General features: G+C 46.1%; 1 protein-coding gene across 2 annotated transcripts in view; it reads left to right on the plus strand.

The window, feature by feature from the left end:
- Positions 1 to 13890, plus strand: part of GLRA1 (glycine receptor alpha 1) — a 70011-nt gene extending 56121 nt beyond the window's left edge. Inside the window, exons 7-9 of one of the 2 annotated variants that reach the window (XM_054567909.1) lie at positions 357 to 571; positions 7391 to 7537; positions 13576 to 13890. In XM_054567909.1, the coding sequence (XP_054423884.1) occupies positions 357 to 571; positions 7391 to 7537; positions 13576 to 13890 (677 nt within the window). The remainder of the gene's footprint in view (positions 1 to 356; positions 572 to 7390; positions 7538 to 13575) is intronic. The other variant, XM_054567911.1, reaches the window with a different exon arrangement.
- Positions 13891 to 14389: the final 499 nt, after the last annotated feature.

Consider the following 14389-nt stretch of genomic DNA (forward strand, 5'->3'; position numbering starts at 1 on the left):
CACTCTGCAACAAAATAGTGACAATGAGGATGATGGCAACTGGCTTTCCTGAGCAGTAATGATGTCTGAGGACGTGCAAAGTTCTTTGTAGGCACCATCTCATTCTCTCATCACAGTAACCATAGTAACCAAATGAGTAAACATATGAGGTGGGTGTCATTACTTTTTTTTTTATCGTCATCACCATTCTCCCCAATTTACCATAGACAAGACAAGTTAGGCACAGAGAGATTCAAACATTTGCCTAAGGACACAGCTAGTGTCGGACTGAACCAGGACTCCAGCCGAGATTTTTGCTCTAAACCCTTGTTCCTACCCACTAGGCTACTTTGCCTTCTTGCTATAATGTCTTTCAGGTAAATTCACCTGCATTGAGGCCCGGTTCCACCTGGAGCGACAGATGGGCTACTACCTGATCCAGATGTACATTCCCAGCCTGCTCATTGTCATCCTCTCGTGGATTTCCTTCTGGATCAACATGGACGCTGCGCCTGCCCGCGTGGGCCTGGGCATCACCACCGTGCTCACCATGACCACCCAGAGCTCTGGCTCCCGAGCATCCCTGCCCAAGGTGAGTCCCGCTGCCCAAGAGCACAGGACACCTGGACAGGTACGGAGGACGCCCATCTCCCTTCCGTGCCTGAGACAGGAGAGCACGAGGAATTGGCTGCTATTTCTTCATCTGCCACACTTGGCAGGATCCAGCACTCCAACCCAACAAATCTTTCCTCCAGGTTTAACATTATGTTCAGTACAAACAAAAAAAAAAGAAAGAAAGAAAGAAAGAAAAAAGAAAAATAAAAGATGAGAAAAAGAAAAAATGAAGGAAATAGTCACCAGACAGGTTTTGCCCCATTCTCTACCAACAGTAAACACACATTCTGCTTCAATTACTATTAACAATCAACTCCTCCATTCATTTTTAGTGCCACTTACAACATTCCACTCCCATCACTATTAATGGGAGATACTTTGTGCTGGGAGTCTCCAAGACCACCCCCACATTCAGAGATTTGATAGAACTCACAGTCTCAGCATACAGTTGTGCTCACGGCTAAGACTTCTTGCAGTGATATATTCAAGATACACAGCTAGATGACAAGGGAAAGTTTAGACACATGCAGGGGCTGGAGGAATGCAAGGGCAGGCCTGCTCGCTCCCTTCCTCCCTCTCTCCCTCCCATGAGGGACCTCATAGAGCACCCTCTAACCCCAGCAACAAAAGGCAGCACAAGTTGGAGATGTTTCTGCCCAGAAAGACGGAAAGAGAAATTGTCTTGAGATTCATTTAAGGTTCAGTATCAAAGGTTTTACTGGGTGCTGGGTGCTGGGTGCCTGGCACATACCAGAACTCCAAACTCCCAGAAGGAACGCAGATGTTCAGCATAAACCATGTTGTGTGTACCAGCAGTCCAGGCACGCTCATCACTTAGGGAAAGTGGGAACACCGCCCCCGCAATCCAAGTTCCCAGGTGTCATCCAAGCACCAGCCTTGCATGCAGGTCCTTCATAAGATAGCAGCCTCATGCCTGTCATGTTAACCCTTTGCTGCACATACCTCAAGCTGATTCTTGTATTTCTAATGTTAAACACCACATGCCATTACATTCACCATCAACTTGTAAGCCAGAAGCTGCTCCATTCACTCTTAAGCCTAGACACCACATTTCACTCCGCTTACTAGTAATGCCAGATACACATTCTGTTTCATTCATTCCGTGCTAGACACGCATCATTCTGTTCCATTCCCCTAACCCCAGACATGGCCTCCCACTTCATTCATTACTGACAGCAGACGCTAATTCTCCTCCAGTCACCCTCAGAGAAATGTACCATCCCATTCCTTTCACTGTTAACATTAGACCTCGCCTTCTGCTTAATTCACTTTTAACATGAGACATAATGTTCGGCTTCATTTACTATTAATGCCAAACATGTCATACTCCTCCATTCACCCACACTGGAGATCCAGCATTCTGCCCCCTACACTGTGAATGCTGGGTGCCTCCTTCCACTCTGCTCCTTCTAATGCTAGGCGCTGCCTTTGCCTACCTCACCTACTGTCATTGCAGACACATCTTGTTTATTCACTCAATGCGTGATGCACCATTCGGCTCTGCTGTTAATGCCAGACTCCAGACTCTGCATCCTCCAGCCTTACGCCACATGCAACATGCCGCACAACGTCCAATTAATGCCACACTTCATATCCTGCTGTGTTACAGAAAACCTGAAATAATACACAATCAATACCATAATACCCTTCACCTGGATTCCAATTGTTATCATTTTGCCTCATTTACTTTATCTCTGTTTCTCTATATACAGATAGGTAGGCGGGTAAGTAGGTAGGCAGAAACAATTGTTGCTCAAGCATTTGAAAGCTACAGACATCATGACAATAAAGAATACGGATCACAATGATATTATCACATCTAAAAAATTAACATTAACTGAATAATTATGATTGAATTAGAAATAATGCCATAATTTCATCTAATATAAAAGCTTTATTTAAAATTTCTGAATTATCAAAAAAATGTCTGCTCCACTCATTGTTAACACTAGACTCACTGTTTGGCTCCATTTGCAATTAACACTCAAGCTCATAGTCTTCCCCATTCACTTTTTTTTTTAAAGCATATAATTCAGTGGCAGTTAATATATTTGCAAAGTTGTATATGCTCACTACCATCAATTTTTCATCACCCCCTACTTATCACCAGTTATTCCCCATTCCCCAGCTTCTGGCAACCACTAATGTACTTTTCATCTCCATGAATTTACCTATTCTGGACATCTCAAATAAATGGAATCATATAATACATGTACTTTTTTTGACCGACTTGTTTCATTTAGCGTAATGTTTTCAAGGTTCATTCATGTTGTAGCAAGTATCTGTTGTTCACTCCTTTTTACAGCTGAATAATATTCCACTATATAAATATATCACATTTTGTTTATCTATTCCTCAGTTGGTAGACATTTGGGTTATTTCTACTTTTGGCTCTTATAAATAATGATATGAACGTATGTGTATACTGTGTGAACATGTTATTGGTTACACACACACACACACACACACACACACACACACACACAACTTGGAGATGAATAGTTAATATATGCTTAACTTTTTGAGGAACTGCCAAACTATTTTCCAAAGTGGCTACACCATTTTATAATCCAACCAGAGTTCCAATTTTTCCACATCCTCTCCAATGCTTGTTATTAATGCCTTTTTGATTATAGGCATTTTAGTTGATACAAGGTGGTATCTTACTGTGGTTTTGATTTGCATTTTCCTAATGACTAATAATGTTGAACATTCTTTTCATGTGCTTATTGACCATTTTTATGTCTTCCCTGGAGAAATGTCTATTCAAATCCTTTGCCCACTTTTTAATTGGGGTATTTCTCTTTGTATTGCAGAGTTGTCATAGTTATTTATGCATCATGAATTTTAAACCCTTATCAGATATAAGATTTACAAATATTTTCTCCTAATTCTGTGGGTTGTTTTTTTCACTTGATTCACAGTGTCCTTTATACACAAAAGTTTTTAAATTACAGTGAAGTCAAATTCTTCTTTTTTTTTTTTTTTTTTTTTTTTAGCTGTTTGTGCTTTGGGTATCATATTTAAGAAACTAATGTGTAACCTAAGGTCACAAATGTTTATACCTGCATTTTATGGTTTAATCTAGATTTTGATGCATTTTTATTTTTATAGGTTGTATGAGGCAGGGATGTAACTCTTTCCCATGTAAATATCCACATGTTCCAGCACCACTGGTTAAGTCTGTTCTTTCCCTCCACTGAATTTACATCCTTATCAAAAATAACTGACTGTAGATGGGTTTATTTCTGAACTCTCAGTTCTATTCCATTGATCTATATGTTTATCCTTATGCTAGTACCACACTGTCGATTGTCGTAGCTTTGAAGTAGTTTTGAAATTAAGAAGTGTGGGTCCTCTCACTCTGTTCTTTTTGAAGATTGTTTTAGCAATTCTGGGTTCTTGCATTTCCATATAAACATGAATATGAATTTTAAGATAAGCTTATCAACTCCTGCAACAACAAAAAAGGAATTTTGAATAAAAATGCATTGAGTCTCTAGATGAATTTGGTGAATATTGCCATCTTAACATTATTAAGTCTTCCAATCCATGAACATGGGATGTAGTCCCATTTATTTAGGCCATCTTTCATTTCATCTGCCTTCTAGACCTCATAGTTTCTACAAGAAATCAGCTGTTGTTTTTTTTTATTGATGAGCCCTTGTATGTGATGAGTTGCTTCTCCCTTGCTTCTTTCAAAGCTCTGTGTCTTTGGTTCCTGACAGTTTGATCATGATCTGTCTAGGTGTGGATTTCTTTGAGCTTTCCTCGCTTGGAATTCAATAAGCTTCTTAGATGTGTGGTGTTTTTCATCAAATTTGGGGAAAATTTTGGCTATTATTTCTTTAAATATTTTTTTCCTCTCTCTCCCCTCCACCCCATTCTTTAAACCAGCAGTCCCCAACATTTTTGGCATCAGGGACCGTTTTCATGGAAGACAATTTTTCCACGGACTGGGGTTTCAGGATGATTCAAGTGCATTACATTCAAGTTCACCTCCTGCTGTGCAGCCAAGTTCCTAACAGGCCTAGACCAGGACCTGTCTGTGGCCAGGTTGGGGACCCCTGCTTTAAATATATTTTAGTGCACCTGATGGTTCCCCATAGGTCTCTGAGGCTCTGTTCATTTTTCTTTATTCTGTTCCTCAGACAGGATAACCTGAACTTCACTATTTCTTTTCCAAGTTCACTGATTCTGTCTTCTGTCTGCCCAAATATGTTGATCCTCTCCAGTGGAACTTTTACTTATTTTACTTTTCAGCTCCAGAATTTCTACCTAGTTCTTTTTTTTAATAATTTCTCTCTTATGCTCTACTTGACAAGACTTTGTTCTTATACTTTTCTTTAGTTGTTTAGACATGGTTTCCTTTAGTTCTTTGATCATATTTAAAATAACTGATTTAAAGTCTTTATCCATTAAGTCCAACATCTGGGTTTCCTCAGGGAAGCCTTTTGGCTGCTTTTTTTTTTCCTATGAATGGGCCAGTCATAGGCAATTTGGGCTGCTTTAACAAAGTACCAAAGACTGGACAACTCATAAACAACAGGAATTTATTTCTCACAGTTCTGGGGCCTGGAAGTCTGATGTCAGGGTTCTGGCATAGTCAGGTTCTGATGAGGACCCTCTGCCAGTTGCAAACTGCCAACTTACTATTGTATCATCATATAGTGGAAGGAGAGCTAGCTAGCTCTCTGGCCTCTTCTTCTAAGGCACTAATTCCATTCATGAGGAGACTACTCTTCATGACATAATCGCTCCTCAAAGCCCCCACCTCCAAATACCATCACATTGGAATTAGGTTTTCAATATATAAATTGGGGGGTTGGGAAGGGCACAAACATTCAGCCCATTGCAAGGCCATTTCTTGTTTCTTTGAATATAATTTTTTGTTGAAAATTGCACATTTTACAGAATTTAATGTGCCACCTCTAGAAATCCCTCATGATTTGTTGTCACTGTTGTTGTTTGTTTAGTAACTTTTATAAACTAATTCTGGAATGTCCATATTCTTTCTTAGCAGTGGAAGCAGAGACACTTGAAACCTCTGCTAAGTTTAGCTAAGTTTGGTGGTTAGCTAAAAATTAAACAGGTTTTCCTTGAATGTCCTGAACCTATAAACCACCCCCCAAACTTTGCCTAGGAGCTCTGTATATTAGGACACAACTTCAGCTGGGTAGTTTATAACTTCCCTTAGCCTCCACTTCCAGCTTGCTCAGTGCATCAAGGCTAGCCAGAGTTGAGCACTAAGGGCTTTCTCTGGTCTTCCTAAGCAAGCACAAGGCCTAAGCAAGCACACAGATTTCCAGAAACATATCAGAGCTTTCTCAAGCCCCCCATGGATCTCTCATTTCCTAGCTCTTCCTTTTAAGCTTTTGATCAACCTATGGTTTGCCTCAGCTCTTACCAACTGCCTCAGACTGACCAGATGTTTGATAATTGTCACTGTTTTTAACAAATGTCTCTAAGGAAAAGGATGCTCGCACTGGACCAGCAACAAATCAGGTCAAGACAAGAGAGCCTGGTTTGTGACTGCAATCTTTCAGTGAACTACAGGTTAGGTCAAATAATGACAACTCTCTGGGAATGATGCTTTGAAGAAGCTCCAACTCTTTTCTGTCCCGTCAGTGGCTGCCACAATGCTGGTTTTCATGGAGCTTGCAAGCTGTTGGTTTTCAAGGCTAGCATGGAACTGGGGGAGGGAGGAGAGAAATAGGGCAACTTAAAACACCACAAAGCCCGAAGGGAAATGAAAATATGTCTACACAAAAACCTGGACACAAATATTTGTAGCAGCATTATTCATAATAGCCAAAAGGTAGAAATAATCCAAATGCCCATCAACTGATGAATGGAATGAAAAATGGTATATACATACAATGGCATATTGTTTGGCCATTAAAAAAATGAAATACAGATACAAGCTACAATGCGGATAAATCTTGAAAATACTGTGCTAAGTGAAAGAAATCAGCCATAAATGACCACATGCTTATTCTCCCATTCATATGAATTGTCCCTAACAGGTAAATTTACAGAGACAGAAAGTAGATTACTAGTTACTTAGGACCAGGGGTAGGGGAATTGGGGCAATAGGGAGACAATAACTAAAAGATACTAAGTTTTTTTTCAGGTGATAAAAATTCTAAAATTGACTTAGATGACAGTGGTCCATGATCTGTGAATGTACAAAAATCACTCAATTGTACACTTTACACATGTGGATCATATAGTATGTGAGTTATATCTCAATGAAGCTGTTTTCTAAGATACTACAAAGCTTGCTGTGCTTACTGAGAGTTGGCTGTCTGTCTTAGATAAATGCTCACAGGATTGTTGTTGGTTTTTGGCTAGTTACCAGCGTTCTGAAAAAAGTTTGTCCTGACCATTTCTGCTGGTTCCCTTGTCGCTGTAATGGAGGAGACGGCTTCTGAAGTTCTTACTCCCCAGTTCTCACTGACATTCTCCACTTTGTAATTAGATGCGGCATCCTGTTCCTCAGATTCAACACGCCCTTCTGTTCCCCCAAATAATAATGCTGGACACCCCATCCTCCCCTCTTCAGTGCTTTTCTAGGCACCGCACTCTCCTTCCCTCAATATTCTCTCCAGTCTCCTTGCTGCAGTTTTCTTCCACTTTCTCCGTACCCTCCCCCCAACACCCCCGCTGAGGAGGGGCAGCTGTGGGGGAGGAGGGGAGTTCCGTTCCACCATAGCCAGTGTTTCTCTCTCTTCCGCCCTCACTGCCCTGTGCTCTTCCCCCCACCCCACCCCAGGTGTCCTACGTGAAAGCCATTGACATTTGGATGGCGGTGTGCCTGCTCTTCGTGTTCTCCGCCTTGCTCGAGTACGCCGCTGTCAACTTTGTGTCTCGGCAGCACAAAGAGCTGCTCCGGTTCCGGAGGAAGCGAAGACACCACAAGGTAGGCCTTTGGGTCCCTGCCCAAGGAGGGACAGCTGGTGGTAAACAGAAGTGCTCTCAGCAGGCAGCCTTGTCTTGTAATAGTTGTTTCACTGGACCATCCTTCTCCGTGGGTAAGGCAGGCATGAAATAGGAATTAAGGTCGTAGAAGTCCCAGCTTCCTCTCCCATAAATAATGCCCTGACTGGGTCTACAGGCAGCCACTCTTTCAGCCGTGCTAACACTGCAGGAATCGTCAGGTTACACTAGAAGACAGAGCTGGTGGAGCAAATGCTGATGGGGCCGAGATAGTAACCAGGTAAAAACCCAAGGCCTGGCAGGCCGAGGGATGTTTATTGGTGTTTTCTGGAAGGCTGCGTTATTTCAGAAGGCTTGGTTCCAGAGGGGAATTGCATCACAAAGGTGAGGTGTTAGAGTAAAATGTCCACTTTCCAGGCCTTTGCTTCCTACCACCAAGACAGGAGCATCAAGTAATATCCCCCCACCCAGAGTGCATTCTCTCACTGAGAGATCGGCTAGAGGAATATTTTCTCTGAAAAATCACTAACCTCTTTTAACTACCTCAGGGGTAGTGGTCCAGCCAGCAAATGCCACTGGGGAGCATGCAGCCTGTGCGAGCGAACTGACTCCACACCCGAATCCGTAACCACTTCCCCAGGGGATCAGAGAACCTGCTCATCTCTCCAGCCTCACTGTCTCTCATGCTCTCTGAGCACCAGCCACACTAGCTTTTTGCCCAGTTCTCCAAATACACACACGGGTGTTTAGGTAGCTTGCTCTCTGCTCCTGGACTGCTCCTCCAGGGCGCTCTGCTAGGGCTCAGCCTGCTCATTTCCCAGTCCTCGGCTGGGCCATCTCTCCCTGACACCTCAGGCAAGGCCCAGGGCCCGTACTGAGGTCCCTTTTCGAGGCCATCGAGTATGGCTGCGCAGGTTGTGTACCACCAGGGCCCCCAGTCAACGAGGCGGTCCTCTCTAAGCCATGCCCCGGCATGGACTGTGCCAGCCAGAGGAAAGGCTTCCGATGCACAGGCCTCAGCCGGGCACGCCTTTCTCTACTGTGCACAAAGACGCTGTGTGCTGGCAAAGGCCGTGTTCTCATTAAAACCGGTGGCTTTCCTTCTGAACATGTATCTTGATTTATAACGACACGGTCAGTGATGTGATTGTTTAATGTCCATCTCTTTCACTGAGTTATAACTTCCATAAGGACAGAGACCCTGTCTACTCTTGTTCAGTGGTACAGTCCTAATGTCTAACACAATGCCTGATGCGTAGTGAACATGTAATAGGCATTTGTAGAACACATAGACAAAGGGACAGACAAATTAAGGAACCGAGATTCAGGCCGAGAGCCTGCCCGAAAGTTTTTCCAACAACAGATTAGAACAACCAAGAACCCTTATGCTGTGACCTGTCAGGCCACACCGCACACCTGCCACACACCAAGGCCCCACATGCTTCCAATTGACCTATTTCGTGCTGCTACACCAAAAGGCTCTGCGCTATGACAAAGGACCCTGCCTCTTTAGCTCTGTGTGGCATGGGACTTCAAACTAGCCTCTTCCTTCCATAACATGGACTAACACAGGCATAAGGGGGGCTGCGGTGAGGGTTAAAACGGGTGCCAAAGTAGCTTTAAGTTTTGTTCCTGCCACAAGTGCCAGGGAGCAAAATGGCTACATAGGCATATATCCCCATTGGTGTTTCTAAAACATTAGCAATCTGATTTAATTAACTTCTAACAGTTTACCACAGGCAGAAGGCTGACATTCCAAGACAGAAGATGCCCAAGGGAGTTAAGATATAACCTGCATTGGAAGAGGACACTCTCTTGAGTGTAGCAAGCCAGCAAGCGCTGCTTAAATGACCCCTAGTTTTAGTCCTTCCATTATTCTCCATTGGACCTCTAGCCTCTGACTCCCAAAAAAATCCAAGTAAGGAAGTAAATCCAAACGCAATTATCTCTGGGACTTACTTTTATTTTTCCTTTTTCCCATGGGCTAGTGGCTTTCTGCTAAAAGAGTATTAATAGCAGACCACTAGATTGTGTGTTGTACAACTCCAGGGGGCGCTACTTGCACAGGCTAAAATGTGAATGGAGCCCCTTGCAGATGTGTGAGGTGGTGGACCTGCGGTACTTCCAAAGGCTGCCTCCTCCCTTGCCAAATCCCTACCAGTGTTACACACTAAAGGAAAACAGACTTTCTCACTCTGGCCAGGTAAAGTGTGGCTAAGGCTACTAGCCAGCTTTGATCAGATCCGCTGCGCAGTTCCCTGCTCGCTCTCTCTCGCAGCTTGCGAGTGCTGGAAGGGCCCTGGGAGAGCATCCCGGCCACTCCTCCCGGGCAAAGGACTGGCAGGAGGAGGAGCCAGCCACGAGGACCACAGAGGCCCTGAAGGCAAAGGCAGGGGTGGGGGGGCGGGGGGACAGGGCACGGGTGCTCAAGGACCCACGGCTCTTCTCCCAACACGGGCCATGCGGCATCAGGTGCTATCTGCCCATCAGTGTTTCCATACCGAAGCAGATAAAAATACTCCTGCACTCACTGGATCTTAAATAAGAACTATAATAAGGTGGAGGTCAAACAACTAGTAGCCTGAAGGTCAAATTCAACATAGAAATATCATTAATTTCACCAGCAGTGTCTTAAAAGTCTGGGATAAGGTGCCAGCATTTAAAAATCATACTTCTAACGTCACTCCAAAAACCGCAGACTCCCGTCCCAGCAGACGCACACCCTAGGTGGTACTGGTGCACTGGAAATGCCTTCGGTGGGGGATGCGGCCTCCAGCTTACCCCAGCCCCCTCTAACTGGAGAGGTTTTTCAGCCCAGCTCACTGCTTCACCCACATTTCTCCTGCCTGGTCCCTTGTGGGTGTTCGAATTAGTCTGACCTTGTGCCTAAGAGCTCTGAACTTGGTGCAAAAGTTAGGAACTACAAGGGTGCAGAACTGGACCCTCCGTAAAGAGCTTCCACTGGAGTTAGCCCCCCTGGTGTGGCTTGTACATGGGCGGTGCGCAAGCTCACGCTGCAGAAACCTCCCTGGAGCAGGAAGTGTGTAGAGGGGATTTTAAGCCCCAGGTGGTGAGTGGAGAGGAATCAACTATGTGCCTGAACTTCTCAGAGCCTGAGATCCCAGCCAGGCTCCTCAACTCCCATCATCCTCCCAAGCTACCTCATTTGTTGGGCGGAAAGCATCTGGTTCTCGAATTCCTGGCGGGCCTCATTAGTCAGAGTATTAGGAAACCTCTGTGAGCTGGACGGGGCAGGCACAATCCTAGCCTCCCTGGGTTTGAGAGAGTATGGTGGGATTTCCCCAGCCTCTTACCCAAGCAGCTCCAGAAGCTGCTGGGCACTCATTTCCTGCCACCTGCTGGTTGGCATAGGAATAGTAAGACTTTGTTGTGTCGTGACTAGAGACTCTCCCTTCCTTCTCCTGGCAACAAAGTAAAATGGATAAACCTCTAACCAGACAGGGCCTCCAGTTCACACACCTCCACCCACTCCTTCCACTCCCATGTTCAGCAGATGGGGCAGAGAATAATTTGCCCAAAATTATTGGGTTGGCCAAAGAAATGTTATGTTTTTCTATACGATGGCTCTAGTAGTGCGTATTTGTCTTTCACTTCATTCAAAACAACTTTGTTAGATTGTATTGTGACAGCTGTCATATCTGTGTGCATTTCTTTAAAAATTTGTCAAAACTGGTGAATTTTTGTGCAGCCATTTTAATACTGAAGAAGGAAGAATATACGCAACATTTTCAGCATATTATGCTATATTATTTCAAGAAAGGTAAAAATGCAAAAAATAAAAAGATTAGTGCAGTGGATGGAGAAGGTGCTGTGACTGATAGAACATCTCAAAAATGGTTTGTGAAGCTTCTTGGCACTATGGACATTGTGGCCAAATGAGTCTCTGCTGTGGGGCTGTCTCGTGCATTGGCGGGTGTTCAGCAGCAGCCCTGGCCTCCGCCCACTAGAGGCCCGTAGCGGGAGAGAGCCGACAGACTCAAAATAACCAAATCAACAAAGTTGCTGGTGAAAATGAAAAATGTGTCTTTTATTTTATGGAAAAAATATAACAGACTTTTTGGCCAAGCCAATATACAGGAAATTAATTTGGTGCTTCCTCCTATCTAACTAGAGCCCAGCGAAAAAACCATTGTCAAACACCGCACCCTACAGCAAGGGCAGACTATTAATGGCAAACAGCAGTCTGACTCAGCTTGCTGACCTTATCCTTCTCATTTCTCCCTTTCTGGGCTTATGGTGATCTTGCCCTGGTCATATGTTCACTTACTGTTGGGGGGTCAATGAATATGCTAGACTTTACCTCTGTATTCATGGGGCTTATGGTCTAATCAGAGAGGCAGACATTAGTCAAGGAATACAACGTGTTAAGAGCTTTGGTGGGGGTTGGGGGTGGCTGTACAGGGGCCTCATGGAGTACATAGCAGGGATACCTAGCCCACCACTGGGCTCAGGGAAGGCTTCTGAGTAAGAATTAGTTCAGTGAAAGGGAAGGAGCTAGAAGCAGAGCTGGAGTTAAGAGTATGCTCCCAGCAGACAGCAGCTTGAACAGGGGCCCAGAGTCGAAGAGAGGGCACATGGCACTTTTGAATACATGGAACTGTGTCAGGGGACCAGAGCACAGAATGGCAGGTGGACAATGGCACCAGATGAGACCAGAGAGGCACACAGGGTCCAGGTTATCTAAGGCCTTGTCTACCATGTAAGCCTTTTAATTATCCCAAAGTCAGTGTTAGCTTATTTAAAAGTTCTAGGCAAAAGGTGCCCAATAAGATCAATGTTATAACAGCCCAGGAGGGCTGGGGTCGGAGCAGCCTGGAAGCAGGAAGAGGGCGAGGCCGAAAGTCACTGCAAGCCCAGATGGAGGCCCAAGTAGGGTGGCAAGAGTCTAACTGGAGAGGCCCCAGTGTCTCAGTTGGCCCAGTCTGCACGGGGACAAGCAGGAGACAGGCCTGCTCCTCTGAAAGCTCCCACTGTCTAGAAGGGCAACTTGAGCTGATAAAACTTCCCCAGAGCCACACCCACAGAATTCAGACCTCAGCAGAGGCCCTCAGGGCCCCTGAGAGCTCACGGGGAAGGAACACAAAGCTGCACAAGAAAGCAGACAATAATAGGGCCTCCAGGATTCTGCTCCGGGCAAGGGTGGCTCGGGCTGGGAGGGGGCGGGGAAGGGGGCAGGGCAATGGGCACCTCAGTAGGGAGCACCAGGCAGGGAGCAGGTGTGGAGGGATGACTCGGAAAGGGCCCCCTAACTGGCAGGGGAGCAAAGTGTAAGGTGGGCGGGAGAGAAGCCTGTCCAGGTAAGTTGGAGCCAAACAATGAAGGGCCTAGAACGATGCCTTGATGCAAGTCCAGAAGCAGGTCTGCGGTCACAGCCACCAGGGACATGGGAACATGACATGGAGGGAGGAAGAAGCTGTGGCCTCCCTGGCTTGAGAAATGGACATGAAGCCCACAACTCTTGCTCCCTCCTTGAGCATCCGCCCCCTCCCCTGAACCCACACACAGGAAGGCATTAACTGGGGCAGTTGGTGGGGGAGGAGGGCAAGGAGGCAACAGAAGCAAAGCAGGGGATCTCTCCAAACTACACCCTGGATTTCTAACAGAGCAGCAGTCAGAGTATGTGCTCACTGATAACCTCTGATGGGCAAGGAACCTTCTGAGATAGTGGGATGACTCTTACCCTCACCTACAGCTAAAAATGAAATAAAATAAACCCGAGACTCCCAGAAGACTTGCCTAAGGCTGCACAGCCAGAAGGTAACAAGAGCCGACCCTGGAGCACAGGTCTCCAGACCGGCACCACCTTCCCATCCCCTGGTTTGCGTCTGTTTGGGCAAGCGAGCGGCGCCCTCTATAAGGCATGACTCCCCAGCCAGCCAACAGCCTTCGGGAGCCTGGAATGGAGGTGCAGGGCAGCAGGGAGAGCCAGCGGGGCCTGGCGTGGCCCCCAGGGGAGTGCCTTGCAGGGAGGGTGCCCAGCCTCTGTCTTATTTTAAGTAGAGCCCCATGTTGAACCTGTTCCAGGAGGATGAGGCTGGAGAAGGCCGCTTCAACTTCTCTGCCTACGGGATGGGCCCGGCCTGTCTGCAGGCCAAGGATGGCATCTCGGTCAAGGGCGCCAACAACAACAACACCACCAACCCCCCTCCTGCGCCCTCCAAGTCCCCCGAGGAGATGCGGAAACTCTTCATCCAGAGGGCCAAGAAGATCGACAAAATATCCCGCATCGGCTTCCCCATGGCCTTCCTCATCTTCAACATGTTCTACTGGATCATCTACAAGATTGTCCGCAGGGAGGACGTCCACAACCAGTGACGGGTCTGGGACTGGGGGGAGGCTGGGAGAGGGCAGAGCGGGACAGGCATGGGGATCTAGAGCCGGAGAAAGAGAAGGGGAGGGGGGAAGAGGCGTGCAGGCCGCCTCTCTCTCTCTCTCTCTCTCTCTCTCTCTCTCTCTCTCTGCAACCTGTGCAACAGAGAAAGGCAGTGATGCATGAGTCTTAGAATGTGGCACTATCTACCTAAGCACGGGTGAGCTGGCGGTTGTGGGGGTGGGCAGGGGCTTTTCTAACATAGGAACTGAGGGGCCAGGAGGAAGGGAAGGGTGGGAGCGGGTTGGGGGAGAACAGCCTCTCAACATCAGAGTCCAGGCTGCGGGTCCTCCTATTGGGAAGGAGAGTGCAGCCTGCCCCAGCGCAGAAGGCAGGCAATGTAACATAGGATATCTATTCATGCTTACTATCAACGCGAAACCACGAGAACAAGAGATTCTTCTTAACCTATCAGCCTAGTAACTGCTTACATTTTTAAACTCA

This window comes from Pteronotus mesoamericanus, unplaced genomic scaffold, assembly GCF_021234165.1.
Source record: "Pteronotus mesoamericanus isolate MK-2021 breed Mesoamerican mustached bat unplaced genomic scaffold, CSHL_Meso_final contig_2, whole genome shotgun sequence".
Lineage (NCBI taxonomy): Eukaryota > Metazoa > Chordata > Mammalia > Chiroptera > Mormoopidae > Pteronotus > Pteronotus mesoamericanus.